General features: G+C 47.0%; 1 protein-coding gene across 18 annotated transcripts in view; it reads left to right on the top strand.

Moving 5' to 3' along the window:
• FAM156A (family with sequence similarity 156 member A) overlaps window positions 1-15,978 on the top strand; it is a 66,211-nt gene that overhangs the window by 46,381 nt on the left and 3,852 nt on the right. For 2 of the 18 annotated variants that reach the window (XM_049107062.1, XM_049107063.1), the window contains exons 3-5: window positions 5,470-5,625; window positions 7,357-7,391; window positions 10,375-11,747. In XM_049107062.1, coding sequence (XP_048963019.1) covers window positions 5,470-5,625; window positions 7,357-7,391; window positions 10,375-11,058 — 875 coding nt within the window. In that variant the 3' untranslated portion in view covers window positions 11,059-11,747. Of the gene's footprint in view, window positions 1-236; window positions 484-2,527; window positions 2,717-3,480; window positions 3,675-5,469; window positions 5,626-7,356; window positions 7,392-10,072; window positions 10,216-10,296; window positions 11,748-15,978 lie in introns of those variants that run through there. The other 16 variants (XM_025468592.3, XM_049107067.1, XM_025468587.3 and 13 more) reach the window with 14 other exon arrangements.

Here is a 15,978-nt window from a genome sequence, read left to right as displayed (position 1 = left end):
AGGGTATAAAGCAACCCCCAAAGGTTCTAAGACTCTGCCTCTGCCCTGTGAGGAGCTGCCCTGAAGCAACAGATCTGGAGTCCCTTAGCATGGAAGGCTTGCCTCAGAGCCGACAGCCAAGCAGGACCTCAGCTTCCAGGGTTCCCGCAGAGAGATCCTTTGTCTTAATAGAGAGACTTTTGGGGTCAACCCCACCCCACAAATTAGGTCTCCACCAGTCTCGTTCTGTTTATCAGATATGAACTGAGCGACAATCAGAGGCAGAGGAAGTACTTTCAGTGGCCGCATCACGGTTGTGGAGCTGGCCGAACTGCAATGGTGGATTGGAGCTCAGTAGACCAAGGATTGAAATCTGGCTCTACCTGTGGGGAATCTCTCGGTTCTTGAGCTTGCGTGTCTGTAAAATGTGGGTGATCGGAGTGCCTACCGCCTCAGCATCCTGACCCCTGAGAAGTGGTCCTGACCAAACACACGCACGTACAGGTAGGTAGGGGTAAGATGCCCTCCTCTGTGTACCTGAGGTACCATGACTTAAATTCCGCCATCACTCTTCTCACAGGACATGTGGTGGCTATCTGCTGGCAGGCTATAGCTAACTCGTCCCTGCGTCCCCAATCCGTGTTCAGTAAACAGACACATGGTTTGAGGTGGTGCTTAGAACGTGTTTCTTCAATGAGTGAAGGACCTTGACCCAAGGTGACATTATAACTTCATGATAAAGGGTAGTTATTGTGCCAGTTATTTCTCTCTTACAAATGACGTGGAGGGTGGAGCACCTGGGTGGCTCAGTGGTTGAGCATCTGCCTTTGCATCAGGTCATGATCCCAGGGTCCTGGGATCGAGTCCTGCATCGGGCTCCCTGTGGGAAGCCTACTTCTCCCTCTGCCTATGCCTCTGCCTCTCTCTGTGTGTCTCTCATGAATAAATACGTAAAACCTTTTAAAAAAAAATGACACGGGGGAATGGCGTAAACAAGACATCTCTGTATTCTGATTCTTTTTGGGAGGTGGAGGAAGATTGCATCTTTTGTACCAACTTAAATTGCAGATGCTTACAAAAAGGAGGTCACACAGGTATTTTAATTGTGTGGGTCACTCTGTTGCCCCATTCATTAGTCACAGTTGTGATCTCACGGTGGAACGTGGGTCAAGATCCTTGGAACATCAGTCAGCTCAGAGAATGTTTTCCAAGTACCAAAAGTTACCAGTGCACATAGTAGGTGCGCACAATGACCTGTCCAAGAGGTGGGCTGTTGAGTGAATCCAGACTGCTAATTAAGTGTGTGATGCTGTGGCTAGAGCACAGCTGCCCTTGGAGACAGGGATGTGGGCACCAGGTGAAGGGGGTGTCAGTGCAGATGAATGCTGTCAGCCTCGGAAGGAGGCGCTCCTCCTCACTGTCCTTCCAGCCCTTTGCCCAAACCTGCCTCTCTCTGAATGGTCTTCTCCGTGTCCCTCCTCTGCCTGACTTACAGCCTGATAGAGGTTGTCACTCAGCATCTGTGATCCGTGGGTGTCCTTTGGGGTCCAGCTGGCTGAGTAGAAGCCTGTCACCCTCTGCTCTCCCCACTTCCTGTGAGGCTCTCACTCTCTGCCCCTGCCCCCAGTGGCCCAACCTCCTGGCAGCCTCTGCTTCATACACTTCTTCCCAGCTGTTTCCCTCTTGTCTGGAAAGTCCTGACCCCAGATGTCTGCTTGTCAGGCTTCTCTCCCCGTTCACATCTTTGTTGAAAGGTCGCCTCCTCGTGAAGCCTGAGCTCACTCCCTAGGGCTAACTTTGTAGGTTAGACTGTGGGGATCACAGATAATCCAGAGAGGTATTGCCACTCCATACATCTGGAGTCAGGATGCACCTGGGCTGGGGTTCTTCTCTTGCGGGAGGTGAGGCCTTGTGCTGTCACTTAACCCCACCATGCCAGCATTTTCTTCTTTGGGACAATGGAGAAAATAGATTCTGCAGGGTTGATACACCAAATGAGATGTTTAGGAAGGACCTCACATTCTCCTTTATTCCATTTGGTAGGTATTTGTGAATGCCCACTGGGGTTAAGGCTCTGATGGGTGAACAAGACAAAATCTCTGACTGTGTCAGCTCATGGACTAGTGAGTGATACAAATAATCCGCCTCTGATGTCTGGGTGGGGCTGAGGCTGGGAGAGGGGAAATGCAGGGTGTTGTGGAAGTTCAGGGGAAGGCCTGCTGTCCAGGATGTTAGGAAAGTGGGTGAAGAAGGCTTTCTGGTAGAAACGCTGCATGAGCCCCCAGAACGAATATGAGGCGAAGGTGTTCCTCACAGCCGTTACTTTCCCAATCCATTCATGCAGGACAGATGTGGCGTCACCTCCCACTCCCTCCTGACTGAGGGATGGGGGTGTGGCCCACGCTGGCCAGTGGGAAAGGAAGAGAATGTTTGCTGGAAGACTTCTGGGAGACTTCCTTGTTCATAGGAGAGGTGCAGGATTAGAGAGCCTCTTTCTGCACTTGAACATTGCCCTATCTGGATGTTGGTCCTGGAACATCTATTTCAGAAAAGGCCAGATCAGAGCTGGAAAGAGCCTGTGTCCTTGCTGGCATCACTGGATCCCAGAGTGTGACCCGCGTGCGCCCACCCTGCCTTCTGATTTCATTTTGTGTGACTGTGCATTGCCTTTGTGCCTAAGCCCGCTTGAGGAGGGGGTTCCTCTTTACTCACAGCACAAAGCAGACATCCTGATATGGTGAGCATCATGGGATTTGGTTATCTGTTGGTTTGTGGGAGCCATGCTGTGTAGTAAGGACACAAGCTCTGATCCTGGATAACCTTCCTTCCAACCCAGTTCAGCCACTTGCAGTCATGTCCTCTTGAGAAATTTACTTGGCCTGGCCCTCTTTGCCTTACTGTACTCTCCTGTGAAATAGGTTTATTATTCCTCGTAATAACAATACCAAACAAGATTGCATTTCTGAGTATGTAACGAAGTAATGCAAGGATGGTTCAGAGAATTGGGCATGGCACATTCCCTATCTACCACCACTGATACTGCCATGGGGTAGGTTGCAGGTCACGCTTCACGTCATATGAGCTGCAGCCAAGAACCTAAAGACAGCATCAGATGTCTCAGTTCTGCCATAGAGACTCTCCTTCTGTGCCACACTCTTCTCATTCTTTGCATCGCGCATAGATGACCCTTCACCAGGAGGCTGGCTTTTCCATCGTGGGTCTCCCCACGATGATGTACACAAGTATACATAATCTTCCATCCTGTGCATCAATTCAGTTCACTCCAGTTCTAGCCTCAGATAGCTAGGGGCCACTTCTGGCGCAGGGGTGGGGGTGGGGGTGCAGGGCCAGGTACCAGAGCATGTGACACTTCATTGCTGCCATATGGCATTGGAGCGGTCTGTGTCCCTGTGTCTGCATTCATCTCCAAACTCCCCTCCTTCCACCCCAGAATTCAGTTTACACTCACACTGGATTCCAGGTCACACCCTGCTCTTTCAGCCTCTCTCCTTCAGCCTCAAAGTCCTCCTGGTAGAAGGACAGTAACTCTGCCTACTCGACGTTTGTTGGGAGACCTGCAGGAGACGATAGATGGGAAACACCTAGCTGATATTACCTGGCACATGGAAGGCACGGAGTAAGAGGCAGCGCTGTCTGTCCTGCTTCTTTAATCCACAGCACCCGGCCTGCAGATGGTAAGATATCCTTCTCTTTTGTGCAGCTGATAATATCCCATTGTATATATGTGCCACACTTCCCTTATCCATTCCTCTGTTGATTGACAGTTGGGTGGTTTCCATTATCCTGGCTACTGTGTGTGATTAATGCTGCAATAAATACGTGACTCCAGACATCTCTTTGAGACGCTGATTTCAGGTTTTTTGGACATATACCGAGCAGTGGGATTGCTGGAAGATATGGAAGGTTTTTTTGTCTTTTTGATCTTGTTGCTTTGAAAGGGGGTACCCAGAGATGAATAGGAACCTATAACAGTTTTAATTTCAGGGTTGTTGTTTTTAAGATTTATTTATTTATTTATTTATTTATTTATTTATTTATTTATTTATTTGAAAGAGAGAGAGAGAGAGAGCGCGCACATGAGATAGAGTGAGCACTGAGCAGGGAGGAGCAGCAGAGGGAGAGGGAGAAGCAGGCTCTCCGCTGAGCAGGGAGCCCAATGCAGGGCTTGATCCCAGGACCCTGGGATCATGACCTCTGCTGAAGGCAGGCACTTGAACCCCTAATTTCAGTTTTTTGAGGAACCTCCATAGTACTTTCCATCGTGGCCGCACCAGTTTGCATTCCCACTGACAGTGGGCAAGGGTTCCAGGTTTCTGCATGCCCACCCACACTTGTGATCTTCTGTTTGTTTGGTTTGACGATAACCATCCTCTCATGTGTGGGGAGATATCTCATTGCTATTTTGACTTGCCTTTCCCCGATGATTAGTGATGTGGCACAACTTTTCATATGCCTTTTGGCCATTTGTATGTCTTCTTTGAAGAAATGTGTATTTGCATCCTTTGCCCATTTTTACATTGGTTTGTTTGTTTTCTGGCTATTTGTTGAGTTAGAAATGCTTGTTAGAAATATTGAAAATCAACCCCTTATCAGATATGTGGTTTCCTATTTTGGAGATTGCCTTTTGGCTTTGTTGGTGGTTTCCTTTGCTGTGCAGAAGCTTTTAAGTTTGAAGTCGTCCCACGTGGCAGTTTTTGCTTTTCTTGCCTGTGCCATTGGTGTCGTTTCCACGAGATCATTGCCAAGACCAATGCCATGCAGCTTTTCCTCTATGTTTCCTTTCAGGAGTTTTACAGTGCCGGGTCTTATATTTAAAATTCAGCCCTCTTTGGGTTGATTTTCGTGTGTGGTGTAGCATAGGGTCCAGCTTCATCCTTTTACACTTGGGTATCCTGTTTTCCCGGCGCCATTTGTCAAAAGACTGTCCTTTCCCCATGGTGTATCATTGGTGTCCTCATCAAGCTCAGCTGACTTTATACACATTGGGTTTATTTCTGGCTGCTACTCTGTTCCATTGGTCTGTGTCTGTCTTTCTGTCCGTACCATACTGACTGACTACTACATAGCCTTGTGCTGTGTTTTGAAATAAGAACTTTGGTACCTCCAACTGTGTTCTTCCTCAAGGTTGCCTTGGCTGTTCAAGGTCTTCTGTTGTTCCAGATGCATTTTGGGATTGTTTTTCTTTCTTATTAAAAAAAAAAGATTTTATTTATTTATTAATGACAGGCACAGAGAGAGGCAGAGACATAGGGAGAGGGAGAAGCAGGCTCCCCATGGGGAGCCAGTGCAGAACTCGGTCCTAGGACCCCTGAATCACGACCTGAGGTGAAGGCAGACACTCAACCACTGAGCCACCCAGGGATCCCTAGGATTGTTTTTCTGTTACTGAGAAATGCCATTGGAATTTTGGTAGGTGTAGCATTGAGTCTCTCATTCTTATTTATTTTCAATTTTTATTTTTATTTTTAGATTTTATTTATTTATCCATTAGAGACACAGAAAGGCTGAGACATAAGAAGGAGAAGCAGGAGGATCCCTGTGGGAAGCCCGATGCAAGACTCGATTCCAGGACCCTGAGATCACAACCTGAGCCAAAGGCAGATGCTCAACCACTGAGCCACCCAGGTGCCCCTTATTCTTCTCTTTACTCTTTCATCTTAAACTGGAGATGACATTGATTAACCAGTTATATTCTAAATCTGGCGATTATGTCGCTTGGGTTTCAGTTATTGAACCACCCTTGCTTTCCTGTGCTAACCCACTTGATCGTGGTGTATTTTCTCTGAATATTGCTGGATTCCATTGCTGGTATTTTGTGGAGGAATTTTGTACTTGTGATGAGAAAGATTATTGGTCAGTAGTTTTCCTGGTGTCAGTGAAATGCTAGCCTCATAAATCACTTGCAAGTGTTTCCTCTGCTTCTGTTTTCTGGAGGAAATTGTGTAGAATTTGTGCATGCATGCGTTTTTCCTGTCGATAATTGGTGGAATTCACCATTGATACCATCTGGGATTTTCGTCAAAGTTTTTAACAACTGATTCAATTTCTGTGAACGGTAGTGAACTCTGCATGTTACTTCACCTTGGGTGAGTTTTGGCAGTTTATAGGTTTTGGATAATCAATCCATTTCCGAGTTGTTGCATTTATATATGTGGAATTGAATGTAATATTGCTTTATCATTTCTTTCATATTTGCTGGGTCTCTAGTGAAATCTCTTCTTTCATTCCTGCTATTGGAAACTTATTTCTGGGCGGCCCGGGTGGCTCAGCAGTTTAGCGCCTGCCTTCATCCCAGGGCATGACCCTGGAGACCCCGGATCAAGTCCCACATCGGGCTCCCTGCATGGAGCCTGCTTCTCCCTCTGCCTCTCTCTCTATCTCCTCTCTGTGTATTCTCATGAATAAATAATAAAATTTTTTAGAAAAGGAAACTTATTTCTTCTCTCCCTCTTTCCCTCTCTTTTTCTCCAGTTCTCTTGAGATATAACTGACACGCAGCGGCTCATATGGGATACAGCATAATACTTTTACTTCCATGTATCATGAAAGGATTACCAGAATAAGCTTATTTGGCATCCAGCATCTCATATAGATACAAAAAGAAAACCGTGTTTTCCTTGTGAAGGGAGCTGTTAGGATTTACCCTCTTAACAACTTTCATTTATATCACACAGTAGTATTAACTAGAGTCATCATGTTGCACAATATATCCCCAGCACTTATTTATCTTAAAACTGGATGTTTGTTCCATTTCACCAACATCTTCCAGTTTTTTCTCCCTCCCCAAATCTCCACCTCTGATAACCACAAATCTTACGTCTTTTTCTATATATTTAGGAGGCTTTTTCCAATTCCATGTATGAGTGCGATCATACCATGTGCGTCTTTCTCTGGCTTATTTCACTTAGCATAATGCCCTCAAGATCCATCTATGTTGTCACAAATGGCAGGGTTTTCTCCTTTTTTTATGGCTGAATAATATTCGGGTGTGTGTAGGTGTGTGTGTGTGTGTGTGTGTGTGTGTGTGTGTGTGTGTTCTTGATCCATTTATCCATCAAAAACACTTAGGGGGGCAGCCCGGGTGGCCCAGCAGTTTGGCGCCGCCTTCAGCCCAGGATGTGATCCTGAAGACCCGGGATCGAGTCCCACGTCAGGCATCCTGCATGGAGCCTGCTTCTCCCTCTGCCTGTGTCTCTGCCTCTGTGTGTGTGTGTGTGTTTCTCATGAATAAATAAATAAAATCTTTATAAAAAAAAGACACTTAGGGTTGTATCCATATCTTGGCTATTGTAAATAATGCTGCTATGGACATGGGGTGCAGATATGTCTTTGACATAGTGTTTTTATCTCTTTCAGATATATTCTCAGAAGTGGAATGTCTGCATCATATGGTAGTTCTGTTTTTAAGTTTTTAAGGAATCTCCATACATTTTTTTAAAATATTGTATTCATTTATTTGAGAGAGAGTGAGCACGAGCAAGGGGAGGGACAGAGGGAGAGGGAGAAGCAGACTCCCCACTGAGCAGAGAGCCTGACACGGGGCTCCATCCCGGGACCCCAGGATCATGACCTGAGCCAAAGGCAGATGCATAACCAACTGAGCCACCCAGGTGCCCCTCCATACTGTTTTCAGTAGTGCTGTGCCAATATACATTTGTGCCAAAGTGTACAGGATTTCTTTTTTCTTTTTTTCCTTAAGATTTTATTTATTTATTTGAGAGAGAAGCAGGTTCCCCACTGAGCAGAGAGCCTGGGATCATGACCTGAGCCAAAGGCAGACACTTAACTGACTGAGCCACCCAGGTGCCCCTCTTTCTTTTTTAAAGATTTAATTATTTGAGAGGGAGAGAGTGCGCTGGGTGGGCAGAGAGGGAAACTTAAGCAGGCTCTGTGCTGAGCGTGGAGCCCAACTCAGGTCTCCATCTCAGGACCCTGAGATTACAACCCGAGCTGAAACCAAGAGTTTGGATGCTCAACCAAATGCACCACCCAGGTGCCCCATGATTTCTTTATTCTCCACATCCAAGCCAGCATTTTTATCTCTTGTTTTTTCAATACTAGGCATTCTAACAGGTGTGAGGTGATACCTCATTGTGGTTTGGGTTTGCATTTCTGCCGCAGATCCAGGATAGTCGGAGGCTACGATATGAAGAAAGACTCGGGAGTCTTGCTGAATTTTAATCTGGGGGACAGGGGGACCGAGAGTCAGACTCGGACTCGGACTCAAAGCAGACTCGGACTCCGACCCCGAGGCTCTGTCTCCTCCAGTTTTTATTAAGAGAATTAGCAGATTGGCTATAGGAATTATTGACTTTGAGAAGCAGAGAAAAACATGTTTACTTCAAAGGGTAAAAGAATAGGCGGTTGACTCAGAGGAGGGGGTGGGGAGCAGAGGAGCTGTATCTGGAAAACAAGGTGGTCAAGAGTCAGTGTGCTGACTCAGGATCTCCCATGTCCCCAGTGTGCTGAGGACTACGAGATTCAGTTCTCAGATAGGCTCCGCAGGTGGTTCCCCACACATTTCTCTGATAATTATTGGTTTGGAGCACTTTTCATCTCTCTATTGGCCATTTGTACCTCTTCTTTAGAAAAATGTCTATCCACATCCTTTACTCAGTTTTACATTGAACGGTTAGCCTTTTTGCTATGGAGCTGTATGAGTTCTTTATATATTTTGCATATTAACCCCTTGACAGACATACGGTTTGCAAATATTTTTCCCATCCTGTAAGTTATCTTTTCACCTGGTTGACGGTTTCTTTGGTGTGCAGCTTTCTTTTTTTTTTTTTTTTTTTTTGGTGTGCAGCTTTCCAGTGAGATGTAATCTGCTAGTTTCTTGTTGATTGTGTTGTCTGTGGTTTGAGTGTCACATCCAAGAATTCATGGCCAAGACCCATGTCAAGGAGCTTTGTTGTTATGTATTCTTCTAGGAGTTTTATAGTTTCCAGTCTTACATTTAAGTCTTTTTTTTTTTTTTAGATTTTATTTATTCATGAGAAACGCAGAAAGAGAGAGAGACAGAGACATAGGCATAGGGAGAACCAGGCTCCCCATGAGGAGCCTGATGCGGGACCCAATCCCGGGACCCCGGGACCACGCCCTGAGCCACAGGCAGATGCCCAACCACTGAGCCACCCAGGTGCCCCACATTTAAGTCTTTAATCTATGTCAAATTGATTTTTGTTGAGTGTAAGTCAGGAATCCAGCTTTATTCTTTGACATGTGAATATGCCATTTTCCCAGCACTATTTATTGAAGAGGATATCTTTTCTCCATTGAGTATTCTTGACCCCTGTGTCAAATATTAGTTGACCATATATGCATAGGGTTATTTCTGGGCTCTCGATTCTGTTCCATTGGTCTGTGTGTCAGTTTTTATGCCAGTGCCACACTGTTCTGATTACTCTGGCTCTGTCATTTGGCTAGAAAGCAGGAAGTGTGCTGTATCTTGCTTTTGTTCCCTCTCTTTCTTCATTTCCTTCATCGTCTTGTGAGAGGTTTGTCAATTTTATCGATCCTTTCAAAGAAGCAACTTTTGATTTGAGTTTCTCTAATCTGTCTTGTCAGAAATTTCATTGATTTCCATTCTTATACTTTAGTAAATTCTTATTCTTCCTAGGGATTTTGAAATTCTTTCCATAGGCTTCAACATCCTTTTAACTAGATGAAAGCCAGTGAAAATTCCAAAGAATGTATCCCTCCCCGTGGTGGAAATACTTAGGTTTTAGCAAATGTCTGCTTTTCAAAAGTACACGAACACTTGCGAGGAGAGCACATGCTAGCCACACATGGATTGTCCTTACAATTATGCTTGAGAACAGATATAAAAAGTCAGCAGGGGGACACCTGGGTGCCTCAGCAGTTGAGCACCTGCCTTCGGCCCAGGGCGAGATCCTGGAGTCCCGGGATCAACTCCCACATCGGGCTCCCTGCATGGAGCCTGCTTCTCTCTCTGCCTATGTCCCTGCCTCTCTGTGTGTGTGTCTCTCATGAATAAATAAATAAAATCTTTTTAAAAAATGTCAGCAGGGAATCACCATGGTTGACTGCAGGGCATCATTTTGCATTATAGGTCATGTGGACGCCATAACGGATCACGCTTCTAAGACCCTGATCATATGCCATCAGTCTTCTGAGCTCTTGGAAACGTATTATCTCATTTAAACCACAGAACCATCCTAGGGAGTAGAGCTCATTGTTGCCCCCATTTAACAGGTAGGAGACGATGGCACGGAAAGGTTAAGTCAGAGGAATAATAACGGGTTTTCTTTCTTCTTTTATCGCCATGTGTTGCAGTCTGGGCTCTTCTGGCCGTGCCCTTCCCTTGCTATCTTCCAGCTCTTTGACAGCCTTCACCTTCACCTTCCTCTCTAGACCCAAGGGCCAGGTGGAGCTATGAGCACCAACTACACCTCCATGGATCCACTCCAGAAGTGTAACCCAACACTGATTTCGGAATCTTCCCCAGTGATCTCTGAAGAGACTTCCCGGGAAGTCACAGCAGCCTCCCCTCCTTCCTTCTCAGAACTGCTGATGATGGGCCTCGGGGACCTCAAAAGCAGTCCTGGCCCCAAATACCCTGCCCCTCTGCCAGAGGGGCTGCTCCAGCAGCAGTACAGGGATGACAAGACCCTACAGGAGAGGCGCTGGGAAAGGTCAGCATCCCCTCAGAGGAAGAGAACACTTCTGGGGCACATGAGACGGCGACACCTTGATCACGTGGCACCTTATCGGGTTGAAAGAAATGCCAGGATCTCTTCATCAGGTGATAGAGATCAGAACGGATTCCGATGTGAATGTCGATACTGCCAGAGCCATAGGCCCAATGTCTCTGGGATGCCTGCAGAGAGGAAAGGGGCCCCACATCCTTCCTCCTGGGAAACGCTGGTGCAGGGCCTCAGCGGCTTGACCCTCAGCCTGGGGACCAACCGGCCTGGCCTTCTGCCTGAAGGGGTGCTCCAACAGCAGGAGAGAGAGGAGAAGCTCCAACTGGAGATGCAGCAGGAAAGCAAAAGAATGTTTCAGAGGCTCCTAAAACAGTGGTTGAAGGAAAACTGAGGCTCTCATCCTCATGTAGCAGAGATCTGAGTGGATTTGGACATGGTTGCCGGTGTTGCCAGATCCTGAGCCCGGATTCCTGTTGGGGACCAAACAGGAAGCAATCAGAGAAGGTAGAGAAATAAGAGCAGTGTGAGGACTGAAAACTCTGTCAGTGTGAGCATGGATCCAATCCCAGGAAGGTCTTACTTTTTCCTGCCTGGAGTTTCTGGATCACCGTGGGGCTTTCTATGGAACACTGCATACCAGAGGTCCTTAACTTCTGTATTATGGCTCCCATGATGCATGTTGTCACTTTCCCACCCCAGATCTCTGTCTCTCCTCCCTGCCTTGTTGTCAATAAGATACCAGGTTTCTCTGTAGCATGAATGCCCTGTTGATGGCCATGTGCTTTTGTGCCATTTCACTGACTGCCTCCCAGAAGCAACACTAGTTCTGCCGGAATGCAGCGTGTGCTCAACTGAGATCCACTTCCAAGAATCTGATGCTAAACAACGTGCAGAAAGGGACGCGGGACTGGAACGTGGTGTTTCACCATTGTGTTATCTGTGTAAGCCATTATGAATATGCTGAGCTAACTGTAGATCAGTGTTTCCCTGCTTTGTAACATTGATTGTATTCTCCTTGGCGGAGTTTCTGATGGGTTACCTCATTGTGCATACCTAATAAATATACATAAGAAAGGAAAATAGCTTTTGATTCTGGTTTCTTGATCCATACTGGTTTGTTGTTTGTTTGTTGTTTGTTTGTGAGACCACGACATTTCAGTCCTACAGCAGTAGATCATGGTGGTTTATGGGATGAGCTCTAAATTGTGCGGATTTGGAGCAAGGGACGGGAAGGGCACCAGGGAGCCCCGTCAAGTCACCCTTGGTGGCCCTGCAGGAGGACCAGCCTTCAGATCATCCAGGTGGAGCCAGTGGAAGAGAGTCTTCCTGGCCACAGCAGAGTCCACTGGCCACAGTAGGAGGTCCTGTGGGATGGTGCTGGTTGCCCTGGCCACAGGATCTTCAGGAGCCATTCTGCCTTCATTGCCTGGTGTCCCTGAGTCACCGCATGTGAACAGCAGCTTCATGACTGCTGCTTGACAAGCAGAGCATCGTGGAGATATTTAAGAGTCATTTTAGGATTTAGACACGTGCCTTTTCATTTCAGGAGGCATGAATGAATCAATCTTCCTCCTCCCCCCACCCCCGACACACACAGAATCCAATGCTGTGCACCCAGGAAGTGCCCATGCAACTCCTCTGAACTGAAAACACATTCTGTTTTCTGACAGTCTCTATTTTTAGTTAGCCACCACAGCTGTGTTGCTGCAGACATCTATGAGTCTACTGCAGAGGGAAGTGGCTTGAGGACAGGTATGTTTATTATGCTCTGAACTTGTGATCTTGTCGGAGAGCTTAGGAGCTCAACTGACCCTGCCAGGCTTGTCTCCCACTTGAAGGGAGAAGGTAAATAAAGTAGGACTTTTCTTTCTTGAAACTCTGAAACCTAAATTCGGACTGGTCACTTGGGTGCGGTTAGCAGGAGTAACATGGCATTTCACTTTATCGATCCTGTACTAGCTCTCAGACACCATTCTACATATTTCCATAGAGCAGCTTATGTAACCTGCTCCCAAACACTCATCATTGAGCAAGAACTCAAGGTCAATTAGTAGATGGGAAAGCAGAGAACAGAGAGGTTGGGTGACTTGCTCAGCGTCACACAAACCTAGCTACATCCTTGAACCCTCTCCAGAATGCACTGGGATGGGGGCAGTCATCTACACATGGCAGAGTTCACAGAGATGGTAAAAAGATGGCCTCGCCCAGGCAGCCAACCACTTGATTGTGGCTAAATCAAATATTTAGCCACTCATGAAGATTTCATTGTCTCCCCCTGCCCCCCGCCCCTCCATGCTAGGCAGGCTGCTGGGGCAGGGAAGTTTGGAATAACTGTAAGGCAGTCAGGGCTCTTGGGAGTTGAGCCTTGACTCGGGGAGAGCTGTGACACCCATACCTGTGGCAGAGAGCTGTCATGGATCCCCTGTGCAGCTCTCTTGCCAGGAGGTGAGAGAGTGGGAAGGATCAGGATGGGGCAGTGTGGACCTGGGCCTTGCTGAGGGTGAGCGCAGACTTATGAATGCAGACTTATGGCTTACCTGGGGGCTCATGGAGAATGGGTGGGTGGGTGTAACTGAGAGACCCATTGGTGCCACCCCATCCCCACCTCAAAGGCATTGTCCCCTTGCCTACATATCAAGTGTATCAGCATATCCGAGGGTCCCATCTGATACAGCATACGGTCCCAAGTTACTGGCTAGGAGTCGGGATCCAGTGACGTCTAGAAATATTCAGCATGCCAGGTTCCAGAGCAGAGGCAGAGGCAGAGCCACCAGGAGGCAAGAAAATCCAGGGAGAGAATGAAGGTAAAATGGAATGCTCACAGAGAAAATCTGAATGTACCTATCCCAAGTAAAGAAATTGAATTTGTGAATTAAAAGCCTCTCCACTTGGGATGCCTGGGTGGTTCAGTGGTTGAGCGTCTGCCTTTGGCTCAGGGCGGGTGTGATCCCGGGGTCCGGGGATCAAGTCCCACATTGGGCTCCCTGCGTCCAGGAGCCTGCTTCTCCCTCTTCCTGTGTCTCTGCCTCTCTCTGTATGTCTCTCGTGAATGACTAAATACAAAAATAAAATAAAATAAAATAAAATAATAAAATCCCCCCCCCCCCCCCCCGCAGAGCAAAGCCCTGGTCCTGCTGGCATCATTGCTGAATTCTGTTAAACTGTAGGAAGAGATAATATCCATCCTTCACAGACTCTTCCAGAACAGAGAGGAGGGAACATGTCCTAACTCATCCTATGAAGATAGTATTACCCTGCTACCAAAGCCAGACATGACAACACAAGTAAACTGTAGCCAAGATCTATCACAGGTGTCCATACGTCAGTCCTCAACGAAGTGGCACACCATATCCAGCAGCATTTACAAGGCAGTGTGTGTCTAAGCTAGGGAGATTGATCCCAGGTTGCAATATTGCTTTAACATTCAAAATACAGTTAGGGTAAACACCATCATAGTGTAATGAGGACAAAAACCATCTGATCATAGACAAAGAAAAGACATTTGACAAAAATCAAGACCCATTTGTGATACAAATGCTCAGCCACAGTAGGGCTAGAAGGAAGGGCACGTCCTCATTCTAATGAAGGGTATCTAGAAGAAAAATAGGTCTCTTGTCACATCATATTTAGTAGTGAAAGAAGGAATGCTTTCCCCTTGAGATCCAGACTAAGGTGAGGATGTCGGCCCTACCGTTTCCTTCCAAAATTGGCTGAAGGTTCTGTCCAGTTGCAACCATGCAAGACAAAGAATGAAGGCATGGAGAAACTAGAAACGAAACCTATGGCCAGGCAAAGACTTGTACTCAGACGTTCACAGCAACAACAACAACAACAAAAAGGAAACCGTCTAAATGCCTGTCAACTGGTAAAAGGATAATCAAAATGTGGCATAGCATGCAGTAGAATGGCACTGACCTACAAAGAGAGGTGACCTTCTGATGTCTGCTACAACATGGATGAGCCTCCACAGTGTTCTGCTAAGTGAAAGAACACAGACACAAAAGTCCACTTGAAGCAAGAGACAGTTTAGAGGAAATGCCCAGAGAGAACATTAGATTTTGCCTCAGCCTAGAGGTGGTAATGGGAGTTGAGTCCTGACGGGTACACAGGGTCTTTCTGGAGTGATGGAAATGTTGTAAAACTGAATCGTGGTGATGGAAGCACAATTCTGTAAATCTGCTACAAGTCCCTACATTGAACCCTTTTATTGGGTGGATTTTGTGGTATGTAAATGATAGGCTTTAGAAAATGGAATGCAGATGCCTAAGTCATAGAGGAAAAGGTACGCCGTTGATTTTATAAAACTAAGGAACTGTCCCATCTCTCTTCCCACGTTCTCTGGGTCCTGCCTGCAGGACCCATCATCACCTGCCTCTTCCATGTGTGCTAGCTGCTCCCGCCAGACTGAGTCACTGTGCACAACAGAAAGGAGTGATGGTGAGTGCACACATCCGTGCGTGTACTCTGTGTTCTCGTGCACAGACACCCACTGGGGGATCCCTGGGTGGCGCAGCGGTTTGGTGCCTGCCTTTGGCCCAGGGCGCGATCCTGGAGACCCGGGATCGAATCCCACATCGGGCTCCCGGTGCATGGGGCCTGCTTCTCCCTCTGCCTGTGTCTCTGCCTCTCTCTCTCTCTCTCTCTCTCTCTGTGTGACTATCATAAATAAATAAAAATTAAAAAAATAAAAAAAAACAGACACCCACTGGATGAACATAGTGGTTGGCTCAGAAATCCACGGCTGTGGGCAGGCTCCCATAGTCCATTGTGCATCTGAAAACCCTCTTCGGGATTTTCCATCCTTCAGGAATCACTTAGAACTGGCTGCGGATTCCCTGGCAACCAGCCTCGCTGTTAGCTTCAACCTCTGGCCACAGGAAGACATGTAGAGTGGGGAGGGATGTTCCCCCCCCCCCAACACATACAGAGCTCCCTGATCCACTCAGCAAGCCAGGGGGCATCCACAGCAGAGGGGTGACCAAGACAATGGAAATCCTGCTGCCTGTCCATCCTCAAGGCCCTCCCCACCCCCCTCCCCCTGCCTGTCATGTAAGGAAGGGGACATTGCCACACAAACACACTCTGAGTCCTTGAAATTGTTCTAAATATGGTGTAAAATAAATATGTCACAAATAGCTCTTGACATGTGAACACAGAAAGCCAACTGAAGGGGGGTGGTAGATGGGAAAGTTGAGTGAAGGGGAGGGTGAGATACAGGCTTCCAGGGAAGGAATGAGTAAGTCACTGGATGAAAGGCACAGCATAGGGAATATGGTCCATGGTATTGGAATAGCACTGTATGGTGACAGAT

The sequence above is a fragment of the Canis lupus genome, chromosome X (genome assembly GCF_003254725.2).
Source record: "Canis lupus dingo isolate Sandy chromosome X, ASM325472v2, whole genome shotgun sequence".
NCBI classification, from domain to species: domain Eukaryota; kingdom Metazoa; phylum Chordata; class Mammalia; order Carnivora; family Canidae; genus Canis; species Canis lupus.
Note: the sequence above shows the minus strand (reverse complement) of the source record. Positions and strands in the feature narration are given on the sequence as shown.